The sequence below is a fragment of the Erythrolamprus reginae genome, chromosome 6 (genome assembly GCF_031021105.1).
Source record: "Erythrolamprus reginae isolate rEryReg1 chromosome 6, rEryReg1.hap1, whole genome shotgun sequence".
Lineage (NCBI taxonomy): Eukaryota > Metazoa > Chordata > Lepidosauria > Squamata > Dipsadidae > Erythrolamprus > Erythrolamprus reginae.
Genome location: NC_091955.1, coordinates 84,395,719 through 84,411,799, shown reverse-complemented (window position 1 = coordinate 84,411,799; position 16,081 = coordinate 84,395,719). Strand labels below are relative to the sequence as shown.

At 38.5% G+C, this 16,081-nt stretch overlaps 1 protein-coding gene across 1 annotated transcript in view; it reads right to left on the bottom strand.

Moving 5' to 3' along the window:
• CACNA1C (calcium voltage-gated channel subunit alpha1 C) overlaps positions 1-16,081 on the bottom strand; it is a 611,798-nt gene that overhangs the window by 120,103 nt on the left and 475,614 nt on the right. The window contains 3 exon segments of the mRNA XM_070756479.1: positions 3,155-3,380; positions 5,874-6,034; positions 8,999-9,025. Of these exon segments, the coding sequence (XP_070612580.1) occupies positions 3,155-3,380; positions 5,874-6,034; positions 8,999-9,025 (414 nt within the window).

The following is a 16,081-nucleotide window of genomic DNA, read 5'->3' as shown; positions in this document are numbered from 1 at the left end:
GGCACTCTAGTGCACTTGTACTCGCCCCTTACTGACCTCTTAGGAATCTGGATAGGCACCTTCTCTAAAATGTCCCCCACCATCATGGGTTGGGAACTTCATTGCTAACTTGGCCAGACAATCAAGGGAATCCAGAAGAGATGTTGACATGCAGTATTGCCGTTGATATAATTCCAACAGTCCCAACTGACTCCTAGAGCTGGAATTAATAGGTATCTTATCTGGAGTGAAGGGCTACCAAATTTTTTTACTACCACACTGTGGGCATGGCTTATGTAAGATGCCCTGCATTTTCTTTCAACTTCTTTCAGTGCAAATTGGGTGCTTTGGGCTGGAGCTCATTTTTGCTACCCCACTGCGTTCCCCCCTGTCCGGGCAGTAGCCCACCCCTGCTTATCTGTTTGTGGACTACTGCTCTGGATGCCAACAGAGAAGCTTGGCTGACATAGCCACAATTCACTCCTGACCTGGGTTCTTGATTGATGCCACACTTGAAACCCAGATGGGTATATCTCAAAGAGAGGAACACTCCCCTCCAGGCCCAGTGTAATATTAGTGATATACAACAGGTCAGTGATCAGCTTAGAGATGAAGGACCCCTTACTACAGATTTTGCTTTGAGAGATTACCACTTTCACAAAGAGAATGCAAGAAGTTATAGTATGCCCCCACATACACCCTCTGTGCTGTCAACACTATAATGCAAAACAGTGACTTAAAACATACCGTACATAACATTGCTAATGCTAAAACCCAGTTTTGCCCACACAAATACTTCCAAGTAGTCAGTGGGGGAATTATAATGAAAAGAAAAACAAAATCCATACTTGATCAAACCCAAATCAAAAGATTTAGTCTATTATAACTCAGCGCTTTGTAAAACCTCTAATATTAGGAGGTTTCTGCCCCTTTCCCTGTTATTATATTATTTGCTTTCCGCAAGCCAAAAGCTTTTATGTTGAAATTATGTATCTACGTTTGCAATCAGCCATTTTACCAATTAGGGTGATAAAGAAGAAATGCAGAACATTACTTTATGATAACTAAGTCTGCACACTCTAAAACCATTGTGATCATGCAATTCTCAATGGGTTTTCTATTTTTGCAGTCTGTGATTTACTGGGTTTTAGTTCTATTAGAATCATGATTTTATTTTCTATTTTAATGTAGTTGTTTTGTGCGCCACTACAGACCCAGTGTTATATGGCTGCAATATACACATGGTTAATAAATAACCAGGAATAACAGCGTTCATTTTAAGTATGCCACCCAGAATAGCTTATTTGGTGAGATGAGCAGCTATATAAATGGGACAAATAAATAAATAAAATAGTAATAAAGGCCTCCAGATGTGGAGGAGAGAGAATACGCATTTGCAAAGAAGGAGAAAGAAGAGGTAGAGTTTAAGTTCTTTTGGGATCTTTTTTGTTTTTGTTTTTAGATGTTTTTAGATGTTTACCCTTAGATTATCTACGGTTGACCTATCCAGATTCCTAAGAGGTCAGTAAGGGGCGAGTACAAGTGCACTAGAGTGCCATCCGTCCCCTGTCCTATTGCTCTCCTATATCTCCTATACCTTTCTTCTATTCCCATATTTCTTCTTCTATTCTTTCATTGATATGTTCTATTACTATATCTTCTTTTCTATTATTTCTTAGATATATTTTACTATGAGTATCTCCTCTATAACCTTCATCATGTATTTTACTATGTGTATATAAATATATACCCACTAAACCCCTCATTGTGTATTGGACAAAATAAATAAATAAATAAATAAAATAAAATAAATAAGATTTGAATTTAGGAATTCTAGACCATCTATAGCAGTGATGGCAAACCTTTTTTTCCTCAGATGCTGAAAGAATGTGGCCGCATGCTATCACACATGCGTGAGCGCCCACACCTATAATTCAAGGCCTGGGGAGCGCGAAAACAACTTACCTCACCCCCTGGAGGCTGGAAACGGCCTATTTCCCAACTTCTGGTAGCCCCAGTAGGTTCATGTTTCACCCTCCCGAAGCTCTAAAGGCTTCCCTGGAGCCGAGGGAGGGTAAAAACTGCCCTCCCCCATCCCCCCAGAGGCTCTCTGGAAGCCAAAAATGCCCTCCCAAAGCCTCTGTGTGGGCCAAAAATCAGCTGACTAGCACACACATGCATGTTGGAGCTGAGCTAGGTCAACGGCTTGCCTGCCAGCAGATATTGCTTTGCGTGCCACAGGTTCGCTATCACTGATCTATAGATTAACAAGTTCACTGAATGACTATTTAGGTAGTTCGTTTGTTTGAGGTAATTCTGGTCCTATGTCATCCCATCATGGTAACATCTTAGAGACTTAGACTAAGAAACCAGTGTATAACAACTAAAAGCAAGTCTAAATAATCATAGAACTATTACAAATAAATACAAATAAGGTCATGGGACAATGGATTAACATCCTGTATACAATGTAATTAACTCACAAGTTCCCGGTTTCTAGAGGATCCCCAAATCTACTGGAAAAATCATCCTTTTAAAGGATTTTTGAAAGGTTGATTGAATTGGGGTTAAACTTTACCTCACAAAGTGAACATTTCTATTTCTATTTATTTTTATTTATTATTTATATGCTGCCCATCTCATTGTCATGTTACTTATTTTTGATTAGTTATATCTATTTATTTTACCTCATCTTTACTTTTGTTATATTTATTTATTTTACCTATTTTACCTTTACCATCCTAATTTTATGAAGTTCTTAGTGGTTTTCCGTCACATTTATACTTGACTGTGATTTTATTTAATGCATTTTAAACCCATGTATTTATTGCCCTGGCCTATCTTATAGAATAGAATAGAATAGAATAGAATAGAATTTTTATTGGCCAAGTGTTATTGGACACACAAGGAATTTGTCTTGGTGCATATGCTCTCAACGTATCTTACAGCACCTTACAAGACAGTGAAAAAAAGAGTAACAAAAGGGCATAAATAATTTAAAAATTGTTGTTTCCACATCACCAGCCACAAAACAACACGGAAAGAATGATTTATGCAAAGGATTTGTAATTTGCCTTATTTGTTTGGAGTAACAATTTCAAGTAGGAAATGGTGGAACTTTTCTTTCTCCCCTGTCAATTCTACATGACATTAAAAAAAAATAATAATAACATACCTTGTGATTTTAAAGATTCTCAGAAGTCGTACACATCTCAGGACGGAAATGCCAAGTGGGGACATAATTTTTGTTTCCACTAAGATGGTTTCCAGGATTCCACCACAGACGATGAAACAATCAAAGCGGTTGAAGAGGGACACAAAGTAAGCCTGAAGACCCAGGCTGTACATCTTCAGCAGCATCTCAGCCGTGAACAAAGCCAGCAATACCTTATTCGCAGTGTCTCATAAAAAAATAAACAAACAAATAATGATCATTATAACGGCAATGAAAGACTAGTTCAACCAAAAGACGTTCCTTTAATGTTAAATGCAGAATTAGATTTTCCAAATTGAAATGGCTTCCTCGGCAGTCTAGAGCAGGGGTCTACAAACTTGGCAACTTTAAGATTTGTGAACTTCAGCTCCCAGAACGGGGAACATAGCTGGCTAGAGAATTCTGTGAGTTGAAGTCCACAAGTCTTAAAATTGCCAAGTTTGAAGACCTCTGAGATAACTAATGGCCGCCACTCGCGTTCAGCCACACCCTCATTTCCTCAACCTGTCTCCTCCGCCAGTCCAGAAGGAGGGTGGAGCCCCGCCCAAATACTTCCTCACCATAAGGTAACTTTTGCTCTGTACCCTTGATTTTGTGAAGAAAGGTCCTCTTGAATGGCCAGATCAAGTTTGAGATCTCCTGATCTAGAGGACGCTCTATTTGTGATTTTACATTTTTGTAATTCTTTAGCAAAGGAGGAATTTTAAATATGAAGGCAAATGAATATCAAAACTGAATGCTCAACCTCTCTGCTTTTATCTCATTTCTACAACAGAAGTAGCTAAACTCTCTCTTAATCTAGAAACTAATTAAAAACCGTTATTTCAAAACTATAATGTTCCCTCTCTCTCTCCCACCAAACTTTTAATATACTGTACTTTAAATCAACATCATTACACATTTTGATGACTTCAATAATAATGACTGCACTTCCCTGTAAAGAACAGTCACATCTGAATTGGGACTGTCTACCTACAGATATTCCTCGACTTTCAACCATTCACTTAATGATGGTTTGAAGTTATAATGTTTCTGCAAAAAATGATTTGCAACTGGTCCATCCAGGTACAGCAATTTTCATACCTAGGGGCAGATATACAGTGGTCCCTCAATTTTCGCGGGTTCGAACTTCACGAAACGGCTATACCACGGTTTTTCAAAAATATTAATTAAAAAATACTTTGCTGTTTTTTTCCCTTTACCACGTTTTTCCCCGCCCGATGACATCATACGTCATCGCCAAACTTTCATCCGCCTTTAATAAATATTTTTTTAATAAACTTTAATAAATAAACATGGTGAGTAATAATCTAAATGTTTGCTAAGGGAATGAGAAATTGCAGTTTTAGGGGTTTAAAGTGTTAAGGGAAGGCTTGTGATACTGTTCATAGCAAAAAATAGTGTATTTACTTCCGCATCTCTACTTCGCGGAAATTCAACAGTCTCAGAACGCATCCCCCGCGAAAATCGAGGGAACACTGCAGTGTACTTATTTTGTATGCCAGTTCCTTAAATATCTCACGCCATGCCAAATTATATCAATCTGATTGCAAACAACTTTACAAAATCAATTTCTTATATTTCAAACATCTCTGTTAATATCTTGAGCTAGAAGACAGAATATGTTCCTCCTAGTTTAGCTGCTGGGAAGAGAAATCATGAATTATTAAAGACAATTTCCTGGATTCAAATATTTGCCCATTTCTGTTCTGGAATTTGGAGGTCCCAACAAGCATATTAAGTTTTAAAAGTTCCACAAATTTTCTTTATTCTCAAAAATGAATCAGCTGATCTTATTGCATTTAACTGCCAGATGACTTTTCATTATTATGATGTCTTAGTCTTATACATAAATAACTCTATACTGCCATACAAATAAATCAGAATATCTCTGGGACCGCCTTCTGCCGCACGAATCCCAGCGACCAGTTAGGTCCCACAGAGTTGGCCTTCTCCGAGTCCCGTCAACTAAACAATGTCGTTTGGCGGGACCCAGGGGAAGAGCCTTCTCTGTGGTGGCCCCGACCCTTTGGAACCAACTCCCCCCAGATATCAGAGTTGCCCCCACCCTCCTTGCCTTTCGTAAGCTCCTTAAAACCCACCTCTGTCGTCAGGCATGGGGGAATTGAGACTTTCCCTCCCCCTAGGCTTATAAAATTTATGCATGGTATGTTAGTATGTATGATTGGTTTCTAAATTGGGGTTTTAAATTAACTTAAATATTAAATTTGTTTACATTGCATTATTATTGCTGTTAGCCGCCCCGAGTCTGCGGAGAGGGGTGGCATACAAATCTGATTAATAAATAATAAATAATAAAATAAAGTGGCCTTGCTTAAAGAAACAACTATATGCACACAGAACATGGAATATGGAAACATGGGACAATAAAAAATATTGCTTTTTTATTGTCTTATTTTTTTCTTGTTGCCTAGTAAATAATTGCGTAAAAAGCAATAGAAGACATAATGTTTTGAGAGGATATAAATATGTTCATTTAATTGAAGATTGGAATGGTACCAAGTGCAGACATATACTGTATTTTATGCACTGATAATTAGTTTTGACATTTTGTAATTAATCCTTTCTGGGGCTTAAGCAATCAAATGGTTTTACGTCATGTAGACTTATTGCATTCAGTTTATGTTCGCAACAATGCTAACCCTCTGCCTCTTCTTACCTTGGACTTCAGTCAGCCAGTCCGGTTGGTTGTAATGCTCGGAGGCAATGGCAAGTGTGTTGAGAAACACCAGAAAGATCACAAGCCAATAGAATACATTGGATTTGACAGCAGCTCGACATTTTCGTCTACAGAATCGATTCCATCTTCGCCAGTAGCGGCTTGGGAAAAAAGGAGACAAAAGAGAAAAACTGTCCATGATTGCAGGACATTCTCAGCTGCCAAATGACCTCAAGGGCTACTTTTTTTCCAAGAATATCTGTGATAAATCAGTTTAAAAGAAGAGGCAAATAAAGACACATTTGTAACATTATCTCCAAACGATCCTCACCTTTTTCTTTCTTGCACTTTTATTTTGAAGAGTAAAATGATTGAGCAAGACTACACAAAATAAATTCAAATTGTCCTTCAAATATTATTATTCTTTGGGAAGTATATTTATATATATCTTATTAAATTTATATACTATCCCTCTCTTAATACAGTATATTCATATTGAGTGGGAACTTATTAATTTACTAAATAATAGTGGCTTTCTAGCCTAATAAAGATTACTAAGCATAAATTTGCTGTTCTTAACCACTGAGGCTTTGGCATCTTAGCATAAATAAGCTTAATTTACCATAAATAAATAAATACTTAAATAAGTATTCAAGTTGATCGTTTCCTTAGGTGATGACTGGACAGTTTGGATATATTAGATACTGTTCGAAAAATTATGGTGAAGATTATTTTTTTTCTACCATTAAATCCCTTAATGTGTTTTATTGCATAGAGCTTTTCTCTTTCAATGGCTTGCAGTGAAGGATCGTAAGTTTAATGTTTAAATAAAGCTTTCGGAACTTTCGTTCTTGTGTATTTGCCTCTTGAAATAAGACAGAGGACGGATTCACTTGGGAGCAGCTACAAGATGCATATGTTCTATTTTGTACAACTCTGCGGCTGAGATTTCTTCAGAGAAACTCCAACAAAAAAGTGCTGTTGGAAGTGGGAGGAAGAAGCCGATTCCTGATTTTAATTTCTTCTCATACACCTCCAAAGATACAAGGCTACTGATTCAAAAATACAGCCTCCACCTCTGTGGTTAGTTAGAATCCAGTAATTCAGCTTGTGTAAATATGAGTTCTTATGCTTAAAATGAGCATACTGGTTATTAGGTTACATTCCAATTGTTGAATTTTCTTTAGGCTTTCCTACCATGAAATAGTAATTTCCCAATTATGTAATAACCAAAGGCTTTGTCTTTGATTACAGGAATTGACCCTTTCCTGTTCCTGATGAATATACTTATATATTCATACATATTGGATTTCATGATCAAGGTCTATGGTAGCTCATATCTCAACAACAATAACCAAAGAATCCTCAGGATCAAAATGACTACCTATAGCAAAAGCAATAATACTCATTGCTGGGATGGGTTACAAGTACAATGTGATGTTACAGTTTGCTTTTCTGGAACAAATGTGCCCCACATAAGTGTCACAGTAACTTCAGATAGCAATTACTGATAGGTCCTTTCAAAAGAAGGAGAAGAAGGAGAAGAAGGAGGAGGAGGAGGAGGAGGAGGAGGAGGAGGAGGAGGAGGAGAAGAAGAAAAAGAAGAAGTAGTAGTAGTAGTAGTAGTAGAAGAAGAAGAAGAAGAAAAAGAAGTAGTAGTAGTAGTAGTAGTAGTAGAAGAAGAAGAAGAAGAAGAAAAAGAAGAAGAAGAAGAAGAAGAAGAAAAAAGAAGAAAAAGAAGAAAAAATTATATATCTCCTATTCTTCAGAATTTAGCTTGCTTAGCAACCAGTTTCCAAGCAACTGGTGCCTAGTCTAGTCCTGTTATATGATGCATATTTAAAGACTACAACTCATCCCTGCCTCTGCCCAGTGATAACAATAACCAGCAATTTATTCATTTATTTAAAACATTGCTCCTAATGAAAACATTCTAGCTGAACTGTCCGACAAATAATACAGTAGATGAATTTTCCAGCAATATCTTATCAGACAATCTTCTGCATTTCTAAGACAATATCTTACAACAGCATATGGTTCCTAAATTGCTGTCTGCCAGGTTTCTCACCTGTCTTTTTTTAAAAAAAGTTTGTTTATTTATGGATGTTTCTCTCTAAAAAGTAAAACGTTAGCTTGTGGCTATCATCTTTATTTATATGGATGCTTTTGCTCTCAAAGGCATTCTTAAAAGATCACAGATGGCCTCAGCCTTAATGCTTTGTGTTGAAACACACCCAGCAGCTGTGCTCTCTGCAAGAAAAGTAATCGAGTTGTTGTGGTCAGCTGCTAACCACAGTCTAAGCGAATCTACGGAGAGGGGCGGCGTACAAATCTAATTAATAATAATAATAATAATAATAATAATAATAATAATAATAATAATAATGGTGCATTTCTTCCATGTCCATTGCTCCCCCTACCCCCACAATGTCAACTTTCCTGCCCAAAGTTCTGGAAATTCTGGTGGTTTGAAAATAGATTAATTTAAATATGGGTTGCAAAGGAGAAAATGTGGGCTTCACATGTTTTGTACTTAAGAGTCTTGATCTATGATATGTTTTTTAAAGGTTCTAGGAAACTTGGAGGGGTTTTTTTTGTTTTTTTGTTTGTAAATGAAGACGTTACTACTGCTAAGGCAGGCTTTTTAAGAGTTGCTCGTAACACATTTTTAACTCATAAAACCTGTATAGCTTCTTTTATGACTACGGAGAGAATTAGGTATTTTTTAACATCTGACTATTCAAGAAGAAACTTGGAGTAAACTCTGATCCCAGTTACTGGCAATCCTCTTATTTGCTGTGTCTTCTTCATGTATTTCAATAGCCTTTTCCCTTCCCAAATTTACATGATATTTCAATTACATTACTGTTAACAAGATCATATAGAGTCCGGTAATCAACAATTTAATACTCTATTAGATGTTCTCTTCATTAGATTAATATAAAGAATAATTAATTGCTCATGAAATGGGAAGATTGAATAACCTTACTGATCACAAGTGTTAGTCAGCAGAATATTTATGATAAGCAATTACTATTCGCAATGATAATATCTATGAGAATTTCCTATTAATAAGCATCAGTAGAAGTGGAAAGAATATTTTTTGAAAAAATTGAAATGCTTACCTAAACTTAGATTTAGAAATCCGGTGCCTGAAAGGAAAACAAATCATAATCATAAATACATACTGTAATTTCTTAACTTCAACATAAATTTAAAAAGAATGATCTACACAGCTATTAAAAACCAGCATTGCTACCATTTGTCTTAACACCTAAATATTTTAGTGTAACTAGTTTCTGCTTATACATCATGTTTGACAAGGTGTCTGCTGGGGAGGGAAGAGTGTTATTGATTGATTGATTGATTGATTGATTGGATTTATAAGCCGCCCCTGTCCGAGGACTCGGGGCAGTTTACAACATATTAAAAAAAATATTACATGTGTTATGACATCATCACATAAATTACATTCATTCATATCATTAGACATGTGACTCCACCATCCTTTCCCTGCATCTCTATTTACTGTATATTAACTACATCCAGCCATTTCAGACTATTGGTATACTGTACACTATAAGGCCTTTGCCACATTGGGTTATCATTTCAGCAAATAAGCAATGGAAATCAGAGCGATTTCTGACTTCCTGCTGATTTCCCATTAATTTTGCTTGTGAAAAACTGTCAGGGAATATTGGAAATCACAATCACTTGACCGTAGTGGCGTGGTGTCACTGCACTAGCCACAAGTTTTTGAAAACAAATATTCTGAAGATCCTTGAAATTCCAATACTTGAATTCCAATTTTAAGGAGTAATAGATCCTGGATTTTGGATCCATTCTTGAAGTTTGCCCATTTGCAGTGCCTTAAGTACCACTCTGCTGCACCATTTGGACGAATAAACATACAGGAGAGGTTTTAAGTAGCATATAGACAAGGGTGGGCAGCAGGCAGGACGGAGTGGAACGCAGTTCCACCGGTGGAAATGAAGCTGTGTGCCCAGCTCCAGCTGACTATCTCCCCCTCCCATCCTCATCCTCCTTCTCTTCCTCCTCCTCTGAAAGCGGCAGGGAGACCAGCACCAGCAGGAGTTGCAGGGGACCCATTTTCTCCCCCCTCTTTTCTCAACAGCTGATCGGCACCCATTCGCCTAGCTACCCAGCCTCAAGCAGGGGGCGACCCAGGAAGGAGAGCGTGGGAAACGCGAAGCAAATTGTCACCCCAGAGAGCGACACTGGTAAGATTGTAAGTCGAGGACTTAACAGTTCACTTGAATGATGGTGATCGTTCAAGCCACTCCCACCTGGTCACATGGCCGGCAAGCCACTCCTACCCAGTCACATGACCATCAAGCCACACCCACAAAATAAACCACACCCACAGTGCGGCAGTAAAAATTTTGGCTGCCCATTACTGCATATAGATAGCATGGAGCTCTTTTCTTGCATCCAGGTTTAGTTAATCAGCTGGTAGCAAAGAAAGAGGCAGAATGGGCAACAATGTGAGACACAAATGTGATGAACAATCAAGCTAAATGTACTTGCACTTTCTTTAAAAATTCCATAAGCATTCATGCAAATCTGACAAGCTCCAGAAACTAATTAACTGAATTCCAAGCTTATTGTCCCTCTATGGAGTAGAAAATGTGCTAGTAATTTCATTTAAAAAATGGATCCTAAAAAAATGAACATATCACAATTACAGACTTTTAAAAATGAGTACATATTTCATGTGGTCTGATACATACTTGATCATACAAGGGTTAGTAATTTTACACCTACCAATCCTTATTGTGAGAATAACAAGTATCCATCAGCTCCGGAGAAAAAAAGAAATAACTGTAACGAATGATTCCAATGATTCCAAAGAGAGCAGTAGAGGGATAAACTCTCTGAAGAAAAATATCTACCGTATGTTGTTAGATGTTGAACATGATTTAACTTGAAATTCTGAAGAATAAAATGTGATACTTTGGGAACTGGGAGAGTAATGTCGGCATGTACTTAATCAAGGAATATTCACATGAGGAAAAGCAGATGTCATAAATGTGATGAAGTACAGTGGTACCTCTACTTAAGAACTTAATTCGTTCCGTGGCCAGGTTCTTAAGTAGAAAAGTTTGTAAGCAGAAGCAATTTTTCCCGTAGGAATTAATGCAAAAGCAAATAATACGTGCAAGCCCATTAGAAAAAGAAATAAAAACTCGGAATTTGGGTGGGAGGAGGAGGAAGAAGAAGAGGAGGATAGTCGCTGCCGAAGGAAGGTGAGGTGAGGGGAATCAAAAAAATCCAAAACTTTAAGGCTTAAAAAAAAAAAAGGGACTCTGAGGCGGTGAGGAGGAGCACGCGGCTCCCATACACCCGGAGTGAGGCTGCCTCCCATACACTGCACCACTGAGAGAAACCCAGGCAGGTGGGGCGGAGACCTCCTGCTTCCTCTTCCTTCCCATGCTGAAGGGTTCCCATCTCCTCTCACTCGCTTGCTCACTTTGTAGTCGGTGCCTCTTTGGTTTGACTGAAGCTGCGTTGATCTGGCCGGGGCAAAGCGCCCCGAGTCTTTGGAGAGGAGCGTCATACAAATTAAATAAATAAATAAATAAATAAATAATAATAATAATAATAATTATTATTATTATTATCATTGTTGTTGTTATTATTATGCCTTTCTGCACCCACACGCTCCAGGAGGCAATCTCGCGCCGGGTGTATGGGAGGCAACCCAAGGGAGTCACCACAGCGAAGTGGTTTATTCTCTCTCCAAGTGCCCAGAGAAAGGAAAATGCTTCATTTGCTCTGGACTGCCAAAGCCTCCTTAAGTGCCACTGAAAGGCTCCTCTGGCAGCCCAGAAAAGCCTGAGATGGCTGGGATTAAAGGGGGAATGGCAGGAAACTGGCTAGGCCTTCGTGCCGCTCTCAAATTTCCTGGGAAAATTTTCCGGGCTCGGGTTCTTAAGTAGAAAATGGTTCTTAAGAAGAGGCAAAAAAATCTTGAACACCCGATTCTTATCTAGAAAACTTCTTAAGTAGAGGCGTTCTTAGGTAGCGGTACCACTGTAATAGGTCTTTAATAGCAGATATCATGAAAAACTATAAAATTGTTTGTAGTTTTAAAAAGCAAACAATAAGCAAACTCCCATTAATGCTAACTGCCTTTCAAATGGGAAACATTTAAGATTCATTAATGGGGTTTTATAAACCATTCACTGATTGATTATATAAAGTCGACGTCAATTTTCAGCTATTACAAAATTTTTATATTTATTTATTTATTTATTCATTCATTCATTTATTGGATTTGTATGCCGCCCCTCTCCGTAGACTCGGGGCGGCTAACAACAGTAAAAAAGACAGCATACAACAATCCAATATTAAAACAGTTAAAAACCCTTATTATAAAACCAAACATACATACAGACATACCATGCATAAAATTGTAAAGACCTAGGGGGAAAGGGTATCTCAATTCCCCCATGCCTGGCGGCAGAGGTGGGTTTTAAGAAGCTTATGAAAGGCAAGGAGGGTGGGGGCAATTCTAATCTCTGGGGGGAGTTGGTTCCAGGGGGCTGGGGCCGCCACAGAGAAGGCTCTTCCCCTGGGTTCCGCCAAGCGACATTGTTTAGTTGACGGGACCCGGAGAAGACCCACTCTGTGGGACCTAACTGGTCGCTGGGATTCGTGCAGCAGAAGACGGTCCCCAATCTGATCTTTCAGGACTTCCAGTAGTACATCCATTGCATCCCTATAATTGAGTCCATCTACCTCGTTGCTGGTTGTCCTCTTCTGTTTCTTTCCATCTTTCATATGCTATGGATGTCTAGAGAGCAATAACTTTTCATAATGTGTCCAGAATATGCTAATTTGAGCCTGGTCATTTGTACCTTGAGCAACAACACTTTTTGTTTGTTGATACATTTGTTGTATCAACATTGTCAGGAATCTTCCCTGCTTCAAAGTTCAAAGTTCATACTATTTCCTGCTTCTTCGAAGTTCATCTTCCACTTTGATTGCATGCATCATTTTTATCTCTATAGTTATTTATCATGGCATTAGAATATCATTTCTAACACGTTTATTGCTACCTACTGTTAATCTGCAACATATGTGGGGCTTCCTTACATGCATATAATTATGTGTCCTTGAATTCTCATTTTTCTAAGGGCTTTCCACAGCTTGACATGGTCAACACTATCAAAGGTTTTTCTATAATTAATGACACAGATATTGACTTCTTTTAGCTTTCTTAATTATTCAGTGTGCATCTGCAATAATGTTTCTTGTTGTTTGGCCTTTTTCTAAAGCCATATTAAACATCTGGCCTTTTCTGAACATCTGGCAACTCCCTTTCCAAGCTAAGCTCTAATCTGCATTGAATGATTCTTAGCATTATTTTGCTATCATGGGAAATTAAGGATAGTGTCCAAGTGTTTGCTGTTAATTCTCTTTGGTATTCTTCCAATCTGCTGGCCATTGTATTATCCCCAAATTTGCTGGCATAGTTTGGTTGGAATCATTGTAGATTATTTTCATATTTCTGTAGCTATTCTATTAATTCATATAGACTTCCAACTTGATAATGACCTGAAAGCCAGAGCAACTTCATCTTCTTATTAAGTTCTAGAGAACTTTTAAATAGTGAATGTCTTGAAATACACCTTGGGTGGGAATATCTCTTTTGTGCCGAATTTCAGTATACCCATTCCATCTTTGATGTATTTGAATCAATTTCTACTTGTTCATTTGTGTTGTTTAGCACATCAAAAGATGATGGAAGATGAGATTTTCTTTTGAGTTTTGAAAACTTTTTGAAAACTTTTCTTGTTTTTCCACGTCTGTTTCAGTATCTTTATGGATGTAGTGATACTGTGATTTCTTGTCTCTTGAGCTCTATGAATTTCTTTGTTGTATTTCTTCCTACAATAATCTGTGTTCTTTGGCTCTGGTTTCCTTTTTTCTTTTGGCTATTTCCACCAGAGCTTACGCTACCCTGTTTGCTTTCATCTTTTTCCTGATCTTTGGCAGTGTGTTTTTACATTTTCTTTATCATTTTATCTGATTTAATTCCATAGTTCCTCTGGCTTCTTATCAGTGAGTTTCACAACTTCAAATCAATTCCTGATGTTTTTCTTGAAAATGATTGGTTGCTTAAGATCATACTCTGGAAACTGGAACATTATCATAAGATGGCAGTATTCAAGAATATAGATAGGAGAATTCAGAAAAAGTACAGAGAATAGAAGTATAGTTCCTATGATCAGGCACAAAGAACCCGGAGGACAATGTGAGATGAACAGAGTTGCTTTCTTCACTGTTCCCTACCTATTTACAAGACTCTTATCTGACTAACTGCATTTTATTGGGGATAGTTAGATAAAGGTTTCTGGAATTCTTGGGGGATAGGTTTGGCCTTTGTCACTTCCTTCCCTGCAAAGACTCCAAGCTCCCCTCACTCTCGCATCCTGGACTCCTTGCATCCTGGATATAAATTGTTTCAACTCCTACCCTCAAAACGTCACTATAGAGAACTGCACACCAGGACAATTAGACACAAAAACAGTTTTCCCCCCAAATGCTATCGCTCTGCTAAACAAATAATTCCCTCAACACTGTCAAACTATTTACAAAGTCTGCACTACTGTTACTACTATTTTTTTCTCATCATTCCTATTACCCATCTCCTCCCACCTATGACTGTATGATTGTAACTTGTTGCTTGTATCCTTAAGATTTTTATTAATATTGATTGTTTCCTGATTGCTTATTTGACCCCTATGACAATCATTAAGTGTTGTATCTCATGATTCTTGACAAAAGTATATTTTCTTTTATGTACACTGAGAGCATATGCACCAAAGACAAATTCCTCGTGTGTCCAATCACACTTGGCCAATAAAGAATTCTATTCTATTCTATTCTATCTTCTACCTCACTATTCTGGAATGTCAATGTATTTCTTTTACCGGTATACAGTGATCCCCCGATTATCGCGAGGGTTCCATTCCAAGACCCCTCACAATAATCGATTTTTCGGGGTGTAGTGGTGCGGAAGTAAAAACACCATCTGCGCATGCGCGCCCCTTTTTCCATGGCCACGCATGCGCAGATGGTGTTTTTACTTCCGCACCTGGGAAGACCCAGCAGCTGAGGAGCCGCCTGCCTGCCCGCTTGTCCGCCGCCTGTCCGCTTGTCCGGCCGCCGCTTTTCCGCCCGCCGCTTGTCCGCCGCTTTTCCGCTTGTCCGGCCGCTTGTCTGCTTGTCCGGACGCCGCTTTTCTTGTCCGCCCGCCGCTTGTCCGCCGCTCTGGGAGTTGAAGACCCAGGGAAGGTTCCTTCGGCCGCCCACCAGCTGATCTGCTCGGCAGCGCAGTAGCAGCGAGGAGCCAAAGATGGGGTTTCCCCGTTGCCCACGCAAAGGGGAAACCCCATCTTCGGCTCCTCGCTGCTACTGCGCTGCCGAGCAGATCAGCTGGTGGGCGGCCGAAGGAACATTCCCTGGGTGCCGCCTGCCGCTCGAGAGCAAGAGGGGGAGAGATAGAGAAAGAGAGAGAAGGAAAGAAAGAGATGAGAGAGGGAGGAAGAGAGTGTGAGAGAGGAAGAAGCAAGATAGAGAAAGAGAGAGAGAAAGAAAGATGAGAAAGGAAGGGAGTGACGTCATCGGGTGGAAAAATCGCGATATAGCGTTTCGCAAAGATCGAAATCGCGAAACTCGGGGGATCACTGTATATAAAAGGGAGATTTATGGGGGGAAAACTTTAAATAAACCTTAAACTATTACTACCTTGGGATAGAGTGAGAGAGCAAAGGAAGAGTAAATGGATCAAAGTTCAAATAGATCTTTTCATGATCTGCCAATATGTGAAAATAATATTATGGATCTACAGTGCTATTTTTGGTGCCTGAGATAATAGAAAAAAATAGTCACAACTGCATACAGCAAAATCAGAAAATGAAGCAAGCAGAGATATGAGGATTATGATAGTTATTAGATATAATAATAATGTAAGTGGAAATAGAAGTATTCCAAGAAAAAAGGTAGAAAATTGAGTAAGCATCTATAAAAAATATGGGGAAACTCTGGGGCATAAGTAGAAGTACATTAATTCTTAAATTCATTTTTAGAGGCCTCAACACAGTTGTAAATAGCATTCTTTTAATTAAAAAATACCTTTAAACTGGATTGTCATCTCTTTATCTACCAATTCCACAAAT